The 20,090-nt window shown below is 40.0% G+C and overlaps 1 protein-coding gene across 2 annotated transcripts in view; it reads left to right on the top strand.

Moving 5' to 3' along the window:
• Window positions 1-20,090, top strand: part of CBL (Cbl proto-oncogene) — a 57,975-nt gene that overhangs the window by 17,954 nt on the left and 19,931 nt on the right. For both annotated transcript variants that reach the window (XM_075909358.1, XM_075909359.1), the window contains exons 3-4: window positions 15,703-15,849; window positions 18,111-18,267. In XM_075909358.1, the coding sequence (XP_075765473.1) occupies window positions 15,703-15,849; window positions 18,111-18,267 (304 nt within the window). The remainder of the gene's footprint in view (window positions 1-15,702; window positions 15,850-18,110; window positions 18,268-20,090) is intronic.

The raw sequence follows: 20,090 nt of genomic DNA, 5'->3' as shown, positions 1-20,090 counted from the left end.
TGAGGCAGAAATGAAGAGAGCCTGTTTGCTTGGTCACATGCCCTTTAATAGAGTTGGAGTGGCTACAGATGTGTGCTGTATTTTGACTTTGTGTGCACCGTGGAGTGTAATATTTGGCTTTCATGGCCAGATTGATATGTTGTTTTTTGTTTGTTAGACCTTTTGCTGACACTCTACAGAGCAACTACATTGTGTCATCTAGTGCTGAGTCATTTTGCATTTCATGGTACAATATATGATGCTTACAACAGAGTTCAGTAGAAGCAGAATATGACTGCCAATTGGTAAGTGTTCACTGCAAAGTGAAAACTTGGCTCTGTTTAAAATGTAGTCGCAGCAACTAAAATTAAATTGACATCTTCAGGGTTTAGAAAATTAAATTGCGAAGATTAGAGCATGAACCCTTCATGTATCTAACTTTTTCCTTTGCACCTGTTCCTCTGTTATGTTCAGGAAGTTATAATAGACTTGTAGAAACACTCTGTTTAGGGATAGTGGGTGAAAGTCTGGGCTCCATTAAATGTGATCAGGAAATAAATCAAATAGTATATGACTTCTCTACCCTATATGCTAACAGTTGTGCTGCAGAAAGGATCCTCCTGTTGTGGCTAAAACCAAGATGAGGTTTAGCTGACTTCCAGTGTTGTAAACGCTCAATGTTCATAGCACTTCCTTTCTTTTCTCAGGACTATAACGGTTGTTTTGTAGCTTGTAGCAGTGCGGTTTGGTATAAAGTGTTTCAGTGGAAACTGCTGTTGGCTTCCATAAACTGTTGTACAGTATTTATGTATTTGATGTTGTTTTTTAACAAAGCTATTTCATTTTGACATCTTTAAAGAAGTCATCTAAAATTTGCTTCAATTTTCATGCCTTTTCAAAGATTATGGCAAAATCATAACTGCTTTTTAAAAAAGAAAGTACTACTTAACTGTGGTAGGTACAAAGCTGTGGATATTTTTGAATTGGCGCTGACCATGAAAGAAACGAACAATAGTTTGTGCTTCAACTTCAGAAATAAGAATTCCCTAATTATACTTTTAATTTTATGGGGCTATCATATCTCTTATGTGTGTAGTCAACTCACACAAGCCTCACTTCCCACAATTGGTTAAGTTTGTACTTGCTAATCAGGAACCAGGCTTCTAAATACACATTATGTATTTGGGAGTTAAATAAAACAGTTGCAGTATCTGCTGGTCCCTGATATTGGAAACAACTAGTCTTGGAACGTTTACTTATTCTGGATTTTTTGGTCATACGATGCCCATGGGAAAATAAGGGTGGATTGCTAGACTTGTGGTTAATATTTGTTCCTTGTGTTCTGACCAACAAAAAGTACCCTGGAATGGGAGTGGATCTTTTTTCTTAGAATAGAGACTTTTTTTTGTCAGAATATATGGTATCTCCTGGTAATAACTGAGAGGAAGATGGTGCAGTCACAGATGGTGGCATTTCAGTTATAGTGCATCATTTTGTGGTATGGCATACTTTTTAAATTCTATTTGTTTTCAGTACAACTCTCAAACAAAAGGCAGAACTTAATCTAAAAAGTGGAAATAGAGAAAGTATTGAGTGTATTCTACAAGTCAAGTGATCCCAGAGTGCCTGGCCACAGTTTAATACATTTCTAAAACTGTGGAGCCCGGGGTGGGCAACCTGTAGTCTACAGGATGCATGTGGCCCATTGGAGTTCTATATGAGGCCTGCAAGACATTTTAGTTACTGTTGCCCATATACAGGGTTGCCAGATTCTGCTGATTTCCAGCCTCATAGTTTTGTTTCTGCTGGTATTACTGAAGTGACACGCACCTAAAATAAGGGCGCATGGAGTGAGGTATGTGCTGATTGCACGTAACACAAATTGTGAAACCCATGCACTTCCTCTACATCCAAAGTGCTGCTATGGTTCAGTTGGCAAACCCTGCAAATTCTAGATAGAGCAGTTTTGGTAACTGCGCTTGCCTATCCCAGGAGATAGGCTTGCAGTCCACTGAGATGGAGGGCAATTACTCATTGCTCATGTGCCCCACACACTAGCCTAGGTTGCTTATTGCTGAAATAGGCTGTGCTAGGTACCTTGCAATCTTTCTGTTACCAGCCTGTTAGTTTCATGTTTCATAGTAGAAATGGGACCCCATAAGGGATTTGAGTGCCACTGGAACTTTGTTCCATGCATAGAGGGGCTGTGGAAGAAAATTCAGATGTTTGTATGAGAAGCAACTCAATGAGGCATCAAGGTTGGTATAACTGGAACAGAGGAGATTAGAGCAAAATGAAGAGAGGTATCTACAGATAAAGTAGGAGATGAGCCCTGAAAGTGGGTTACAGGGTGTTTAAACTTAACATTGTAGAGGATGAGAAGCCAGTATTGAGACTTGAAAGTAGCTCAGGATCAAGCAAGGAAGATAAACTTAGCAGTTTTGAGTGGAGTGGGGGGTGGTGACCATTAGAGGTGACAAGGAGGCCAAAGCGAAGGTAGTCAAGATGGCAGGAGTTTAACTAGGAATGTTAGCTTTAGGAATAGAAGGAAAAGGGCATATCAGTTGTATCATCCTACTGTGTATGTATATCATAATTGGATCTTAACACCTTTGTGTTTGTATGTGTAATCCTCTTGAAGTAACTGCATTTGAAATGGATTGAATTATGTAGAAAACAGTGAGTTTTGCAGTGTGCATTGGGACATGAGAGTCTCAGGAGAGTAAAGATAGGTGGAGTATGATACAAATGTGTTACTAAGAACCTCAACTCATTTGGATACAAATGTAGTGCTTCACTGGGGCTAGACAAGTATGAAACACACACAAAGCAGTCATGCTTATTTTATTTGAAAGGTGGGTAACAAAAAAGTGCATGTCCTGCAGCAATGCCAAGTTTAGTGGGTGCAGTTAATACTAATACTATATTAACTATTTTTGCAGTTATCTAATATCTTGCATGGTTGAAAATATATGAAAGGCAAATAATTTACCCATCAGTAAATACAGATATGAAGTGTCCAGTTTGCTGAGTATTCATATCTAAGTGGTAGAAATGCATTCTGCTTCTATCCTCTACATCAGTTCGTAGAACAATCCACTGCAGATAAAATTTCTATTTTATCTTTTTAAACAAGATTCAGATTTCAAATCTTGTATAATACAAGTGCTAAAGGGGCACAGCTGTGGCACTGTGTAGTGTAGACAGAATTAGGTTTTCCATCATTGTAAATCCACCCCCTCGAAAGGTGGTAGCTAAGTTGACAAGAAATCTGTGTCTGACCTAGCAGTGTCTGCACCAGTGATTGTCAGTTTAACTACCTCTGAAGTTTAGGTGAACCCCTGAGATGTGACTGTGTAGACCAGTTCATAATCTCTCAGTGCTGAGGATGGAGAGATATATAGGCTGTATGGTGGAAGGAAATGGTTAGAAGTTAAAAATGAGGTTGTATTGTGGAAGGCAAGTGTTAGCAATTGAGGAAGAGACAGTAGAGCATTGATCTCTAACCTTTTTAAGCACAAAATCACTTTCTGAGTTAAGTCAACTCAGGATCTACTTCACACCCAAATACCCTTGCCCTGCCTCCTTCCCTTCCTTTCCCCTATCCCGCTCCTTTGTCCAAGGCCCCATCCTGCTCGCTCCATGGAGATAGGGTACAGGAGCAGGAGGAAAGGGGACACCCTGATATTAGCACTCTCCTCTTCTGCCTTACTGTACAGTAAGTTGGAGGCTCAGGTGTCCGCTCCAAGGCAGAGGGTAGGAGCAGCGTGGCAGTGGGGGAGGGGAAGGACAAATGAAGTGCTGGCACTTGACAGCCTCCTGACCAAATCAGTCAGGATCACCTGTCATGTGCTCCAAGATTTACCAGTAGAGCTCAATCTACTGGCTGGTGAGCACTGCTTTAGAGAAAGTGTTAAATGACTTGCATATTGTTTGCTTGCTTTTTTTCTATTTGCATAGGTAGCCAATATAGTTAAGGTATAATATCTAAACAAAAACCAACCTGCTTTTCTGCATGAGAATATATATTCTTAGACTATGAAGTGAGGCTGCTAAAATTGTCAGAATTTAACATCAAGTTGCTGTTTTCAGAAATTGGAACATGTTTAATTGTCATACTTTCTGACACCAAGGCATGATGCTGTCTTGGTATGCTTTACTAATCCATGCAGGAAGAAAGATGCAGATATTTACAGTGTTTTGTAAAGGAAAGTACTTACTTGTGCCTAAAACGGGAAGGAAACCGATCCTACAAAAAATATAAAAGGGCTTAGTTTTTTGCTTTAAACTATTGATTCTTAGGTTCTGATCCACAAAAAGTCCAACAAGAAAACTTCTAACTGGATCAGTAGACTTGTGTCTCAGCAATCTGGGGAAGAGGAAAGAATTGCAAACCAACAACAAAAACCCTAATGAATGTGGTATGAAAGAGATCTCTTTCTGTCACTTCCTTCTGATGCAACTAAGACTTCAAAAAAAAAGCCCCCAAAACAAAACCCCACAATACTACAATACTTGTGGAGCCTACATCTGAATTTAAATGAGAACATCTTAAAGACAAGAACAGGCTGAAAGGCTGTCCACAAGAAAGGCTTCCTTGCCAAGCTGCAGCACATAAGTCCTAATTGCCTGCTTGCAAGGCAAAACCATTACTATTTCAATTTTGGGGGGCGGGAGGGAAATAATCTGTTTCTTACAGTTGGGCTTTAATGGAGAGATTAGGCGGTAAATTCCACAGTCAAAACTGTAACAAATTACAGCTATTGCCAGTGTAATAGCATATATTTTCACTATTTTCACTTTCTTCTGATTATAAATTAACATTTTAATGAAGATGCAATTTTGTAAGTGAAACTGAGCTTTTGAATTATTGTGCAGTAATAAAAGGGATGGGATTTTGATCTCTCTGTAGGTGTTTGCTCCTCTGTGTATCTGAGTCTAAAATAACTTTTCCCCCTTCCCCCCCAAGGAAATCTTGTGAACTTTAGTTTTCTGGCTGGGACTGCAGACACAATTATCTAGTTATCACAAATCATTGGTTATAATGTTGATCAATTTGAACCTATGCAGTTCGCTGTCTGACCTCTGCATTTTGTATTTGTGCATTTTAATTTCTTGTGTGCAGCATCATGTGTCATGTTTTGGATTCTGTTGCAATGGTTTGACAACAGATTGTGCCTTTGGTAGGTGAAGTTTAGTTCAACCTCCTGGGATGCTGTAGGAATGTGAAGGACTAGTTGGCAAATAAATGCTAATCAGATAATTGATAGGATAGTCGACTAGTCGCTTCCTCTTCTCTTCTCTCCCTCCCCCCCTCCCACCCGCTACCTCTATCAGAGGAAAAAAAAAACCCCGCTTGAAGCCTGGGGCCAGACCCTGGGCTCCATACAGAGCTGCCACATTGAAAAGACGCGTGCAACCCTGGGCTAGTTGGGGTGTCACCTGCCTGCACGTGGCATTTAAAAGTGGCAGTGCCGCATAGAGCCTGGAATCACCTGGGGACTCCCCTGCTGATCCCAGGCTCCGTGCGGCGTTAGGACTGTTGCTACACTTCAAAAGCCAAATTGACTAATTGAATAATCAATGCAAAATTCGACTATTTGATTAGTCAATTACCCAATACTTAACATCCTTAGGGATGCTGCTGAAGAAACAGCTTTTTTCTAATACAGGTTGAACCTCTCTAGTTTGGCACACTCTAGTCCTGCAATATCCGTGGTCCAGCATGATTTTAGTTAGCCAGATGTCCACTTACCATAGGAGTGGCCAAGTTTCCCATGGTCCGATGCAGTTTGTTTACAGCCACCGGTCCTGGCTCTGTGTTCTGTGCTGTTATGTAGCTCTGATGTACCCCTAAATGTCTTCTAACAGTCCAGTAAGCAGTGGAAGTGTTGGTAATGCTGTAAGACAATATTGACCTCCTGTGGTTCAGCAAATTCTCCGGTTTAGCACCGGTCAGGTCCTAAGGGTGCTGGGCTAGAGAAGTTCAACCTATAATGTAAGATCAGCTGCCAGGTTGGTAGCAGCAGCTTTGGAACTTGCCTTCCTGTTTTGTTCATAAAGTTTTGTTCAGAGAGGTTCAAACTCTGTTGTCAAACATTACCTTATGAGGTACAGAACAAATTCACAAACCTGTTCTCCAATCTCCATCTTCATGAAATGGGGATTAGGTTGCATTTCTAGTTGGCATACCACTGACTTGACTGTGAGATTCATTGACCTCTGGCTGTCTCTAAAAAGCATGGCTAGAAGAAATGGTGGTGTTGGCAGAGCATTGAAACAGTAGGATGAACAAAAATGCTTTTATGTCAAATCTAGAGTATGGCAAGGACTGTAAGTTGACCTAGATTTTAGGTTTTTGGACCATCTCGATTGTTTATTTTCAGGTCTTCTGCACTTTTTATTCAAAGATGTAGTGTGGATTTTAAATCCTTGAGAATTTTTATCCTTGAAGCAAAATTTTTTGCTGTGTTTTGACCAGGTTTGAAAAAAGAGAATGAGTGGAGAGTGGCATTGGATAAAGAAGCTTTTCCATGAAGGGATGACGTGTTTGCATGCTTCAGGAAGTCTATTAATGATCTTGTGCACGAACAAGGAGATTCTACCCATCCTCAAGTTCAAAGGAGGGCAGAAGAGATTGTGAATCTGGAGATGCTTGAGTAGGAATAGCAGAACCTATTTGAATTGAAAATGGAGGGTTTTGGGTGGGGAGGGAGAAGATGATCGAATTGATTTTTAGTTATAATTACTTGATTCTAGTATTGCAACAAATTGTCACACTAATACTCCACTGGAATATGGTTCTAACTGTAATCCAGCGGGTAAGCGGCCTAAGTAAGGTATATCAAGGAATGTTGCTAAGAGAGAGTATAACTGTCAGAGGTGAAGTCTTGCTACCATAATTCAGAATGCATTTGTTAACCTGTGATGCTATTGTCCTTGTAAATCCTCTGAGGCAGGTTTGAACTCTCCGGTCTAGTCTCTGGTTTAGGCTTTGTCTACACTCCACAGCTTTTAGAAATGTCGACAGCTAATGAACAGCATTTGCTGGGAGTTGGCAGCCTCATGCAGGGCCAGAAGCAGCAGCTGCGGGGGGACGGGACTGCTGGCTCACATGCCATGCGAATTGGGAATTGGGAGCCGGGGGTGGGGAGGGCTGCCACTTCTGGCCCCGCAAAGCTGGAGCAGCCCTTCACGTGGGGGGGGGGCTGCTCCCTGTTAACTTAGCCATTCACATCCCTAATACGCAGACATAACATATAAGTCAAATGTTCCCACCTTCACTGTTTAACAGTATTTTGCTTATAATATTGTTGTCCTGTACCCTTAATAAATAGTTGCTAATCAGTGCTGCTGTTTATACGTTTGGATTGCTCTTGGAGATTGTGAATTGTAAGGGTAAGTGAACGTATGGGGTAAATGTATTTAATGTGTGCTTCTATAGAAAGTTTATAGAACATATGTAAAATGAAAGGCATTAGCCTATTTTAAAATTTTGTAGTCTTTTGAAATGTGACTTGGGAAGCTATAATTAAACCCTAAGTGAGGCTATCTTAGCTTTTATTTTTGAGTGCTTTTTTCCAACCGCACTAACATGTGTATTCTAAGTGTGAAGATTTTGAACGCTTCCCGTGAAGACAAAACTTTGAACTAGTAAACCATCACTCTTTAGCCATAGACCTGCAGTTAAAATAAGATTCTTTACTACTATTGACATTGATGACCACAACGAAAAGGGAGTTGGAGAGAATGTAAAGTCTTGAAGCCTTGTCCTGTACCAAAAAAAAGATCATGTGACCAGAAGGAACAAATGCAGAACAAATTGTATAATTGTGCAAAGAACAAAACAATGAATATTCAGTTTTAAATGTATCTTTCTTAGAAACTTTGCAAGAAAGTGGAGAGGGGTGTCTTGAGCTATACCTTTTCTTGATATCTAATTTACTGCCTCTTATGAGCATGCCAGATTCCTTTTTCTCGTGGGTGGCTTGATGAATCAATCCACACAATCAATGAAACATTAGGTGAGAGTTTCAAAATGGTATAGTATGGGCATATAATTTGCTGGTTCTAAAATGTCTATCTTGGTGGATTGTGGAAGTGATACAGCAGTCTGTAGAAGTATTTCTGATTTTAAAGATATGTGGCTCCACATTACTCTGGAGGTGACTTCTGCTGTTGAGTCAGTAGTAGTTAAATGGAATGTCATTCACTTCCTGTGTTGGAAGCTTTGTTGAAAGTAGTTCCGTTGTATCTATTTTTAAAACTGATTACTGTGTGCAGAGGACTCTGAAGTTGCCATTGAGTTATAAATGTCATCTCAGGATCTCTTTAAGCATTCCTACTCAGCATTTGTGTGTAAAGGTCAGTTATATTAATGCTAAGAGCGCAGTTGTTGGCTGCTATAGTGGTAGGAGATGGCATACCGTTTTCTTCCTGGAATTCTGTGCAGCCGTTTATCTAAGTCTGTCTGACTGTTAATATCTGGCATATAAGCAGTAAAATTTGACAGGATCTGACCTGAGAGAGCCTTCCTTTTTGTTGGCATCTGTAAAGTGAATTTCACACGCATGCTGATGGATTTTTTTTTTTAAAAAGTCATTTCAAATGTGTGAATCCTTAAACCTTCAAAATATTAAATTGCAACATAGCTTAATTTTAGAGTAACTTGCCTGTAGTTTTTCTAAATATACTAAGGTCTTGAACCCACACATGTTAACAGAGGACTGGAAGCTAGGGAAAAGGTGAATTCTATTTTTCTCTTTGTGCGACATGAGTTAAGTCATTTAACCTCTGTGTGTGTTTTCCCAGCTATAAAAGGATGACACTTATTTCATTAGGGTATTGTAAAGCTCAGAAGAGACAGTTAGTGGGTTTTTTTTTGTTTTGTTTTTGTGTTTTGTTTTGTTTTTTAACATTGGGAAACTCTGACACAAGTTGATGTAATCATAAAGTATTTGTTAAACATTTGGGGAGAAAGTAAAGTTTCCTAATATAGATCTTCAAAACTCTGTTCTTGTCATAGGAACATCCAGTTTCTCAAATTTTCTGTAGCTTTCTCTCAAGTTGTAGCTGATCAAAGCAGTTAGCTGATCTACCAACTAAGACTGTGCAAAATTGCTGTGCATGATATTAAGCATAACAGAGTATGAGTAAACATCATATGTAGGCGATGGGTACAGCACCTAAAAAGACAGAGTACTTTTTGGATGTAGCAGTTCTAAATTTGGGTGCGTGCTGCTGTGTACCCATATTACTTGTTGAGACTTCTTTGTATAAATGTTTTCTAGTGTTGATTGTGTGGTTTGGTGCTGATCTAAATCCCTTGAGAACAGTAAGGTTTTCTCCTATATTGCTTCCTTTTTTTTATATAAGCACAATTTCTTGCAGCATTCTCCAGAGATACACTGTACTCTGAAGGAATGAACATGCAGTTAGGAATTGGAAGGTGGTGTGATTGTATTTGACCACTAACGTGCTATGTGGCCTTTGACAGGTCACTTCGTCTCTGCCTCAGCTTTCCCATCTGTAAACTTGGGAAAACATCTCTCTGTCACAGGAATATTGAGGATAAGTTAATTTATTAGTTATTTGGACATGTAAAGTTCTGAATAAAATCTTCCAATGAGCTATTTAAGCAAAACTGCAAAGGAGCAAGCAAGACCGTCTCAACCAGTGAATGTTAACATCACACATTCTTCTGTGAAAGCAGATAAGATGTCACACATTCAAGACCACATTCGGTACTTGCATAGCAGTATTTCAAAACTGAGCAGAAGCAACTGGGTTACAATAAACTATTTTAAATAGAAATCTTTAGTACTGTTGGGCAATAGCACAGTGATGGCAAAGTGCTGTTACCTTTTTGTTTGGCTAAATGTTCTGGTTTCCTAGCCATCCTTTTTGAGGATGGACCCTTGTATTGTGTAAACAAATGTTTGCAGGAAGGAAATGAACTAGATGGGCTGTCCTCAGTATATGTATCCGTCTTCCTCACAATATAAGTTAGGAGCCAGCTACTCTTTGTTTTAGAATTGCATCAAGGCTTTTTCCCCCCCTAGAGCCTTTAATATATTAAACTTAATATTTAGAGGTCAGACTCTTCCAGCATGTTGTCAGGCTTCTTTCCCTCACCTTTTTTTAAGAGTAAAAAAAGTGAGTTCTTCTCAAGTTTCACTTTTTTTTTTCTTCTGGAGCTTTTTCAAAAGCACTCTTTTGCTTGTCACGTCTAGTTTGTTGTCATTAGCCACCTTTCCAGGTCATACTCCCTTTTAATATTCCACTTAACTTTCAATTCATCGTAGGCAGGAGTTGTACAATAACTTGGTTTTACTCCTCATAATTACTTCCTTCCAAAGAACTATATTCTTAGGTCAGAATTATTCATGTAGGATCTCTGCCAAGCCTTGAATTGTGTTGCCAATGTAATAAAATTACTTTAAAGATAATTTTATCCTAAATATGTTATAATTATGTTAATCAAGTTATTTTTAGTTTAGATTTTTTTATTTTACAGCCAAGGTTGGTATTGTAATCACCTATTTAATTTTATGTGAATTTGAACGTTGCTGCGTGTAAAAGTGCAGTCTGTTTATTGAAGGTGCTGAACTTTGTAAGTGTTTTAATATCCCTTGGTGGGTACTCTGAGTGCTATGTATACAGATGATGAGTAGTGAGTCAGTGAAGGCTACAAATGCTAAGGCAGGTCTAAAAATTATACACTGCAAGCCACTGTTAAGTCTTCAAGACATTTTAAAAAAGAGAAATGAAGAACTGTGGAACTGGCTAAACTTACGCTGCATCCTTTAACTCCTTCCATGCTGCAGAAAGTCTGGTGCAATATCAATGGATCAAGTTTCCTGGAATGATGGGTATTGTATGCATGCTTGAAATTATTCTAGCTGTGCCTAGCATTGAAAACTACACACATCATCCTCTGGAGCAGTCTTCCTGATGCAGACTGCTGCACAGGAAATATGTTAGACAAGTGCCAGGCTCTTATTAACACTGAAAGAGTATTGGAAGAAAATAGCAAGATGAGAACAGTACCTTAGTTTTAGAAACACTTTTATAAAAAGCAGCTTATGAACTACACAGTCATTGGCTATTTGTGTGAAGAGGTGGAATTTAAATAAGTGTAAAATGTAACCCCCCAAATAGTGAGATTAAAATCTGCCTCTACTATCGACTGTTCTGCAAGACGGAGCTCTTACAGTGGAACAGTGCTCTCGTCCAACAAACAGGAAACCGGAAAGGAACAGCCTGCTACAGGTCAGAGGGGACCAGCATCAGAAAACCAAACTGGGAGACGCTGAGGCCCCAGAGAGGCCACTGTGAAGGATTTCAGTAGGACTGGAAATACTTGACTGACCTGTTGACTTCCTGTGAGACATGTGGAGCCAAACAGTCATGAAGTGGGAAGGAAGTAGCATAACTATAGGGAAGGGAGAGAAGAGGAAGAATCTGTTGAGTCTTCAAAACCTTCCATAGGGCTTAAAACTATCTCACATATTAATTGTCTGACCTACTTGGTTACCTGGCCAAACTGTATTTACTATGAGTTTTCTTTTTAGTCCCTCTTCAAAAGTGATTTGAGACTTGCCCCTTGGGAGACTGAATACTATTAAAGGGAACAAAACTAAAAGCACAATTCAAACTGCAACTACCCAAGCTGCACTTAGTAATACTGAAGTGTAATTTTACCTATTAAACTATCTTCAAACAATCTGTTCCTGCCTGAAGAATGGTGACTCTAGGCTACAGCTGAAGAAGTCTATTAGCTAATAAAATACTTGGAACTTTTTTAGTAAGTGTTGAAGTTGTTAGTTATCTGAACCTTTCTTCTTTCAGTCTGGAGACTGCTTAATTTCCTGGTAGTCAATTGTTCTGTGTGAGAGAGACTGCAGTGTTAACCTAATGGTAATTCCTGAACAGAAGCATCATGCAAATTTACATCTGAAGCTTTGTTTTACTGTTGCAACTGAATCTACTATGAGTAGTGGCAAGATCAGACTCCGGCACACGTGTAATTTTCTAAAATGCATAACTGAGATACCCGAATCCCATTGACTTCCAGTGTTGTTTATATACTTTAGTCACTTAGGCGCTTTTGAAAATTTTACCTTTTATCAGCAGAACTCAAATTGTCATAGTTATTTCCGGTTGTTTTGGGTAAATATTTTGTATTTGAAGCAGTGGTGAGGGTAAGAGTTACCAGTGTTACCAATATTAAAAATAAGTTATAACCATTACAACCCAATCTTTGATATGCCATCAACTGCTAACCTCTGTTTGCTGTCATGTAATTAGGCCATTATTTCTTTACAAAGGTGACATAACTTTTTATTTCTTTCTATTAATTTGTGTAATTGCAAAGCAAGGGCAGTTGATGTGTTTCAGCACTTGGTCATATGTCAAAGAACGGTGTGTTTCAGTACTCTCTTCAGAGAAGCTGTTAGAGAGGCCCTCCCTCCCTCCTTTCATTTTGATGATTTTACTGACATTTGTCTGAAAGTGACAATAGCTCCAACTGCTGCTGAGATTATGAATCCTTGGTAGAATTGTTTTGGAAGGGGTTTACTCTGTAGATCAGCATTTGAGAGTAGGTTTGAAAAGTGTAAAAACGTAATTTTATTTTATTTCAAGGCCTTTAGGTTATTCACCCCTCAAGCTGTTAGGATATTGTGTTCCTTTTCAAACATTCATAACCCTGCCTGCCAACTGCAGGGAGGTCAGTAGTCTTAGGGGACATGAAATTTTCTCCCAACCCTTCATAACCCACAGTGTATATGTCCTGAGTCATAAACTGTGCTGCTTCCCTACCAGAAAACTAGTGTTACCAAGCTAGCTGATCTAATAATCTTGCTCAACTTGATGATGATATTTCCTGGAAAATCTTTCCACCATTGTGAGGTGAGATACCACTTTTTTCTGTTACGATGTACACTTGATTTTCACAAGAAGGTTCCCTCTATTTGCTGATGGTTTGTGTTATCTTGGTCACTTCTTCTATCTGACACTGTTGTTGTTCTAGTCCTTCACTTTCCAGTTGTTTTTATTTATTCAGTTGGTTACATGGTCTTCCTCTGTGGCAACTAGGCATCTCCTCAATTAAAATGCAGATTCACACCGAACAGTAGAACTACCTAATAGAAACACCCCTTCGCTACTCCTACGTATGATTTAAACCATTACTTGACTTTAATCATGCATATGCTTGGGGAAAAAAAATACTGTGCCATCCGATGAAGGTCAGTAAACTCACTTGGCTGTCAGAGAGAACAGGTTCCACAAATGGGACGCCTTGGGTGTGTCTAGACTACAGGGTTTTGTCGACAAAAGTGAACTTTTGTTGACAAAACTATACCTGCGTCTACACTGCTGCTGAGTTCTGTCAACATAACATCGACAGAACTCAGCAGTTTTGTTGACAGTTGTAAACCTCGTTCTACGAGGAATAACGCCTTTTGTCGACAGAGTTCTGTCAACAGAAGGTGTTATTGCATCTACACTGTCATGTCGACAAAGTGGCTTGCTTTATCGACAGAACTGGATGTAGTCTAGATGCTCTACATCCAGTATCTGTCAACAAAACTTCTGTCAACAAAAGCCTGTAGTCTAGATGTACCCCTTAACTCATGTGTCCCATGCTTTTCTAGGGTCTGTCAACAAAAGAACCTGTCATGATTCTTTTGTAGAGATCCAAACCACACTGTTCTTTATGGACTTAATTGAATCCTCTTACCCCTAGTAGCCTAAAAAGCCTCCTACTTTAGAGTCCAGGGGTACTTTGTTCTTCTGACCTGCTATAGAAAGCAAGAACACTTAGAAAATTTTTGTAGAAGTTTTTTGTTACCCAGTTGAAATGAGGAATTTTTTCAAAAGCACTGAAGTGGCTTAGAAGCTTAAGTCTCAAGCACCTGTGTTGCTTTGATGCTTTTGAAAACTTTACACTTTGCAGGGCTCTGAAGTACTTTTTGCTGTCCTTTTGAGTATGTGCAACCTAACCTTTTTACAGTGTTCTGTATCCTGGTGAATCCAGTATGTGAAACGCTCAAACAGCTGAAAGGAGAAACACAAAATGCATTAAAAAAAACCCTTCAGAACTTATCCTGTGTATCACTTATTGCTTATAACTTGAATTTGGTCATATGAAATTTCTACTATTTGCTTTGTTCCAAACATGATTCAACTAGTGAGAAGTATCTCATCAGTTAATATCTTTGTGTACTGCCACAACGTTTGGCATGTCAGACTTTCACCATCAAATTTCCTTTCTTAGAAATGCTGCTGGTAAAATTCTTACTTTTGCAGAGGCAGCCCATCTTTCTAAAAATGCAAGGTTGAGTTACTGAGGCTGCTGCATGTTAATATAAGTTTTCTGCACTTGCCACGTCTTCAGAAATCATATTGCACTACTAAAGCAAGATTTGCATAAAAACAGCCTTCGCTTTAATAAGTAAATCTATATTCCCCTCTAATTGTAGACTTGTGCAGGTATTCTTTACCCAACCTCTGTACAATAAAGAAAACTGTACAGACTTGCAGCATCTGGAGCAGAGGTGGGCAATAAGTGCCACAGACTGCATGCGATTGACCAGGGTTAGCCTCTGGCAGGCCTTTGGTCCTTTACTTACCTTTGCATCTGGAGGTGCAGCTTTCTTGCAGTTCCCATTGGCTCCAGATTGCCATTCCCGGCCAATGGGAGATGCAGAAAGTGGGGTGGACCGGGACACAATGGAGTTTTATCTAGTGAGCTGCCCTTAAAGATAACATGTCCAGCTTTCACACTATTTTGTTAATTAAGGCATTTTTATTTGTTAGGTGGGGGTGCTTCTTATGCCACCTACTGTGGCTGCTGAGCAGTGCTGCTGAAACTCACTGATCATTAGCCACCTGCCTACGTTGTCTTTAGAAAAACCTTAATCAAAACAGCAGTGTCCTTGTTCTACCTGACACCATTGGTCAGGCCAGCAGCTCTTTACTGTCTCCGGTGTGGAGGAGAACAGAAACTCCAGGGTAACCCACATTCCTAGTCAGCAGCTCTGTCCTTCCCAACACCCATAGGTGGTGGGAAGAAAGAGAAGAAAAGGAGCCTTCCTGCACAAAGGGCGGGTGAGAGAAGAAAGCAAGTAATCACTCATAATCTACAGAAGCAGAGAGCTCTCTCTCTCCTTTGTCATGTCATCGCCCTCAGTGTAGGCTTTTGCTCTTAGCCAGGATTTGCTATGGTGGCTCCTTTAAGGGGTGGAGGAAACAGGAGAGGCTTATGGCTTTAAGGGTAAGGGAGGTGGTAGGGTGTAAAGTAGCTTCCCTTACAGGAAATATGGTTTAAGGACTTGAAGACAAGACATGAAGTCAAGGTCTCTTGAATTCTAATTCTGCTCTGCAACCTGACTTGATGTGTAGCCTTGGTCAAATCTATTAACCTCTTTCTCCTAACTACAAAAAGAAGATTAAACTACTACTCCTATCTCAGAGGTTGTGAGGATTAGTTAATTGGTCATTGTTCATCTAGCACTTCTGAATGTCAGTCTCTTTTGGTGCTGTGTGTTTAGACACTATGTGCTGAGAACTATAAATGCATGTTTGAAAAATACTCCTAAATGGGAGCTTTATAATCGGGCTAGAGTTTCTGGATTCCTTCAAGCTATTTTTCATCTGGCTGACTTACCCACATTTTTCTTTTTTAAAAGAAACGTTTGCTTTTGTGATCTCTTGCAGGCGTAACCTGACAAAATTGTCCCTGATATTTAGCCATATGCTGGCAGAACTGAAAGGTATTTTCCCGAGCGGCCTCTTCCAAGGAGATACGTTCCGGATCACCAAGGCAGATGCTGCAGAGTTCTGGAGGAAAGCTTTTGGGGAAAAGTAAGTTTCTAAATGTGCTTAATATGAGAGATGCAAAAACAAAGTGTATAGGTGTATTGTTGTTTTTTAAAAGTTACTTCTGCTGTACAGATTAAGAAGATTTTTCTGTCAAATTTAATCATAAAATTAGTGATGGGAAATACCTATTAGATCATCTAGTCCATTCTCTAAGGTCCAGTTCAGTATTGTTTTCAACGTTTCTTCCAGTTCCTCATCCAGTCTTTATTTAAATATGTCAAGTGATGGGGCTTTCCCCACTTTCTCGTGGGGCTGGGGATATTTTACTGTTATGAAGTTTCCCTGGATATTCAACTTCAATTTTCCTTTTCTTAATTAATCCCATAACTTTCAGCCATGCTAAATTAATTCTTCTTTCTCCCTGCCTGCACATGGTTATTGTGTCCCCACGTAGTCAGGCTGTTTATATAAGCGCTTAACTTTTCCTTCAGTGTTAGTCTTTCCAGTCTCCTTATCCTTTTTTCTTTCTAATCATATTTAGCATTTGTTTATTGCTTGTCTTGCTCAGTTTGCTAATGGCCAAGTTAAAATGGAATAAAGAAGAAACCTAGGCGTGATGTATATTTAGGTACAAGTCCATGAAATGTCAGATTTATTTTTTAAATCTAATAAAACACTGGTTGTATTTCTTTTAGAAATGTTCTCAACTATATTCAAGGAGAAGGCTTAATGGAATAGGACATTGACTTTTGACTAAAGACACCTTGCGTAAACAGTGTAATTAGTAGATCACAGATGCTAAACTAATATATTGACAGTGGGGAGTCAGAAAATGAAGCCATTTAGACTTGACCAAGAGAGTGGTCAACTCTTTTCAGGGATCTTTTTATAGATTTCGACTATATTTTTCAAACGGGGAAAAAAAGCTCAGCTATATAGAAGGTTTAGGTTTTGGTCTGTTAGGATTAGCCTGATCATATCTCTAGGATTTTGTCTGTCTAGGTCAGTGAGGACTATGTAGCACTTTAAAGACTAACAAGATGGTTTATTAGATGATGATGTTGTTAGTCTTTAAAGTGCTACATAGTCCTGTATTTTGTTTCAGCTACACCAGACTAACACGGCTACATTTCTATCACTATTCTAGGTCAGTGAGGGGCAACCTAGGCTAGTGAATGGGTTGCATGAGTGGCCCTCCATCTCAGTGGACTGCAAGATTGTTGTAACCAAGACAGGATAGGATAGTTTTGCTAACTGCGCTTGGGAACCTAGAATTTGTGGGGTGTGCCAACTGAACCGTAGCAGTACAGGCAGTCCCCGGGTTACATGGATCCGACTTACATTGGATCCCTACTTACAAACGGGGTGAGGCAACCCCGCACTAGCGGCTTTTCCCCCTATCAGACCAGGGAGACACAAAGCTAGCACCCCACCCAGCAGACCAGGGAGACGCGGAGCGGCTTTTCTCAGCAGACACCTCAGCTTGAGAATAAAGGACTGAGGGAAGTGAGGTGTGGGAGAATAAAACTGAGCTCTGGAGAAATGTTTGGCTAGAGTTTCCCCTACAATATGTACCAGTTCCGATTTACATACAAATTCAACTTAAGAACAAACCTACAGTCCCTATCTTGTACATAACCCGGGGACTGCCTGTACTTTAGAGCAAAGGGAGCACATGGCTCTCACAGTCAATGTTGTGTGTAGTTAGTATGCACCTCAGGTCATGTGCCCTGGCTTTATCTGTGTGTCACTTTTGTAATACTGGAAGGGGGAAAAGACCCAACAGAATCTTGCAACTCTGTGTGTGGTCATCGGTGAACAAAATGTCTCGAGGGCCACACACAGAACCCCAATGGGTCGCAGGTTGCCCACCACTGATCTAGGTCTTTGCTCCAGGGAAACTTAATTGAATGTCTCCTGTGCCTGCTGCTGGAAGATAAAATAGATCGAATTATGGCATTCTATAGCAAGTGCTGTATGTGCTCTTTTTCAGTGTGAACTGTTGCCTGCGCAGGCGTTAATGGCCTGGGGGAAGGGAAATCAAAGGTGGGCTTGCAGTTCCAAAATTGTACTTTGTGCAGAGTAGTGAATTGAAAGATGGCTGTTTTGCTGCTATTTGCTGGTAATGCAGGGAAGTTTCTCCCTCATGCTTGACTTGAGTAATTTTCTCTCTTGAGTTCATTCCTTTTCTATTTGGAGTAGCTCTTTTGTACATATGTGTAGAGTATAACACAGTGGCATTGCATGATGATGTTTCTGAGCTCACGTCACACTTGTGGATTTTTCCCCTTCTTCCTCACCAGGACAATTGTCCCTTGGAAGACCTTCCGCCAGGCCTTGCATGAGGTGCATCCTATCAGTTCGGGACTAGAGGCCATGGCCCTGAAGTCCACTATTGACTTGACATGCAATGACTACATTTCAGTGTTTGAATTTGATATATTTACCCGGCTCTTTCAGGTAAGGACAAAGGGACATGAATCATTTGAAATATATGTAGCCTGCTGCTTAGGTAGACCTTTATACCAGAGTAAGCCAGGCTTTAAATGGGAATATAACACTGTTAATACTATACTGACTTTTCTGTTCCCCTTATACTTTTTGTAAGATTTAGAACCCTGCCGTTAGGTAGGTTGCCAAAGGAGGAAGGGGGGAAAGCTTTCTAAAAATAAATGGTAATTGTAGCGCACTTTCAATATCCCTTCCCGAATCAGTTTTTCCCACTTGAAATGTCAGTTTTAAACTCCATGAGCCAGAAAATGTGAAGCTTACTTGATCGGTCCAATCCCAAACTCTCCCTTGTCCCCTTTGGATGTTTTTCTGTGGGGGCGTATTTAGGTCAAAGTGATACTGGAACTTCAGATTTTTTTGGCTTTTAAGTTGCCACAACCAAAATGTTATATAAACATGTTTTCTCTCTTAGGTACACATCTATATTGTTGAATAGAATTCATATTAATTTTTGGTGAAAACATAAAAACAACCTGAGTCACCAGTAGGGATGTAAATACCCTTTAAAAATGTTAACCAGTTAAACCATATACTTTTAATCATGTAACCAGTTAATCAGAGTCTGGATAGCCCGCAGTGGTCGGGGGCTCCTCCAATCCTCCTGAGTTGTGGGTGGCAGGGCTGCTGTGGCTGGCTGGGGTCCTGCCAGTTAACTGGTAAGCATCACCCAATAAGGGTGATGCTTACTGGGTAACCAGTTAACCCTTTACACCCCCAGTTACCAGTAGTACTTGGATAAAGAGTGCATTTTCTGATGGTGCAGCTGGATATTTATAAGAACAAACATTTACTTTTGGCTCTGACTTGCCTTTTCCCCATGTGGTGGGGTGGGTTGTAATTAAGATGTGTCTAGCTGAAACATTCCCACATGTACTGTTGGTCTGTTAGTTACTTGCCTCTTCAGCTTGTGAAAAGTGTCAGTGGTGGAAAGGCTGAAGCTTATTTTCTTTGTGTGCATTAATAACAATTCGCATTTGTATATTGCTTGATCCATTCATAGCATTGCACAGCCAATAGTTCTCACCACACCCTTGTAAGAATAGGTGGTTAGGTATCACTCCCGTATTTTACAGACAGAGAAACCGAGACACAGAGGTTAAGTCACTTTCTTGAGGCCATGCAGCATGTCATTGGTAGAGCCGAGTCATAGTTTCTAGTTTATAATTAGTTGCCTAGTCTTCTGGATTCCGTGCTTATGTCCCTATCTCACCTCTCAGTTAGTTTCCTCCGAGGGAGTGGTAGCTGTTCTTGGGCTGCCTGCCTTCTGAGCAGAATGGCTTATCACTGGGTATTTGTTATAGGTATATAGACTGGGATTTCTGTCCCATCTTTGACTACTAAATTAATAAATGTCTCACCGGTTTCTTCCCCTTTTTTTCTACCTGTTAAACATTCTGAATTATCCATTCTTCCTCATCTTTAAGGTTACCTATCCTTGCATCTTTGTAAAGGGAATGCGGAAAGTGTTGTTTTGATTGTGTTTTGGTCTGGTTGCTAGCTCAACAGTGTACACAGAGTTGCATGGTTTCCCTTCTGTGTGCAATATTTATACTTCATTCTTTCCCTCAAGAATTGTCACCAATCGTACCCTTGCACTGGCAGATGGTAACACAGCCGCCCCAATACTTTATATTGCTCCATCTCCGTTTAATAACTGAATGATTGAGGTGGGGAAAAGAGATTTTTGAGATACCAAGACTTGGCTAGGAAATTTTTTATGTGGTTGAGGGGAAAGGGCCAAAGTCTCGGAGTGAAACACCTTACTCTTTACA

Source organism: Pelodiscus sinensis, chromosome 26, assembly GCF_049634645.1.
Source record: "Pelodiscus sinensis isolate JC-2024 chromosome 26, ASM4963464v1, whole genome shotgun sequence".
NCBI classification, from domain to species: Eukaryota; Metazoa; Chordata; order Testudines; family Trionychidae; genus Pelodiscus; species Pelodiscus sinensis.
This window is presented reverse-complemented; position numbering and strand designations above follow the sequence as displayed.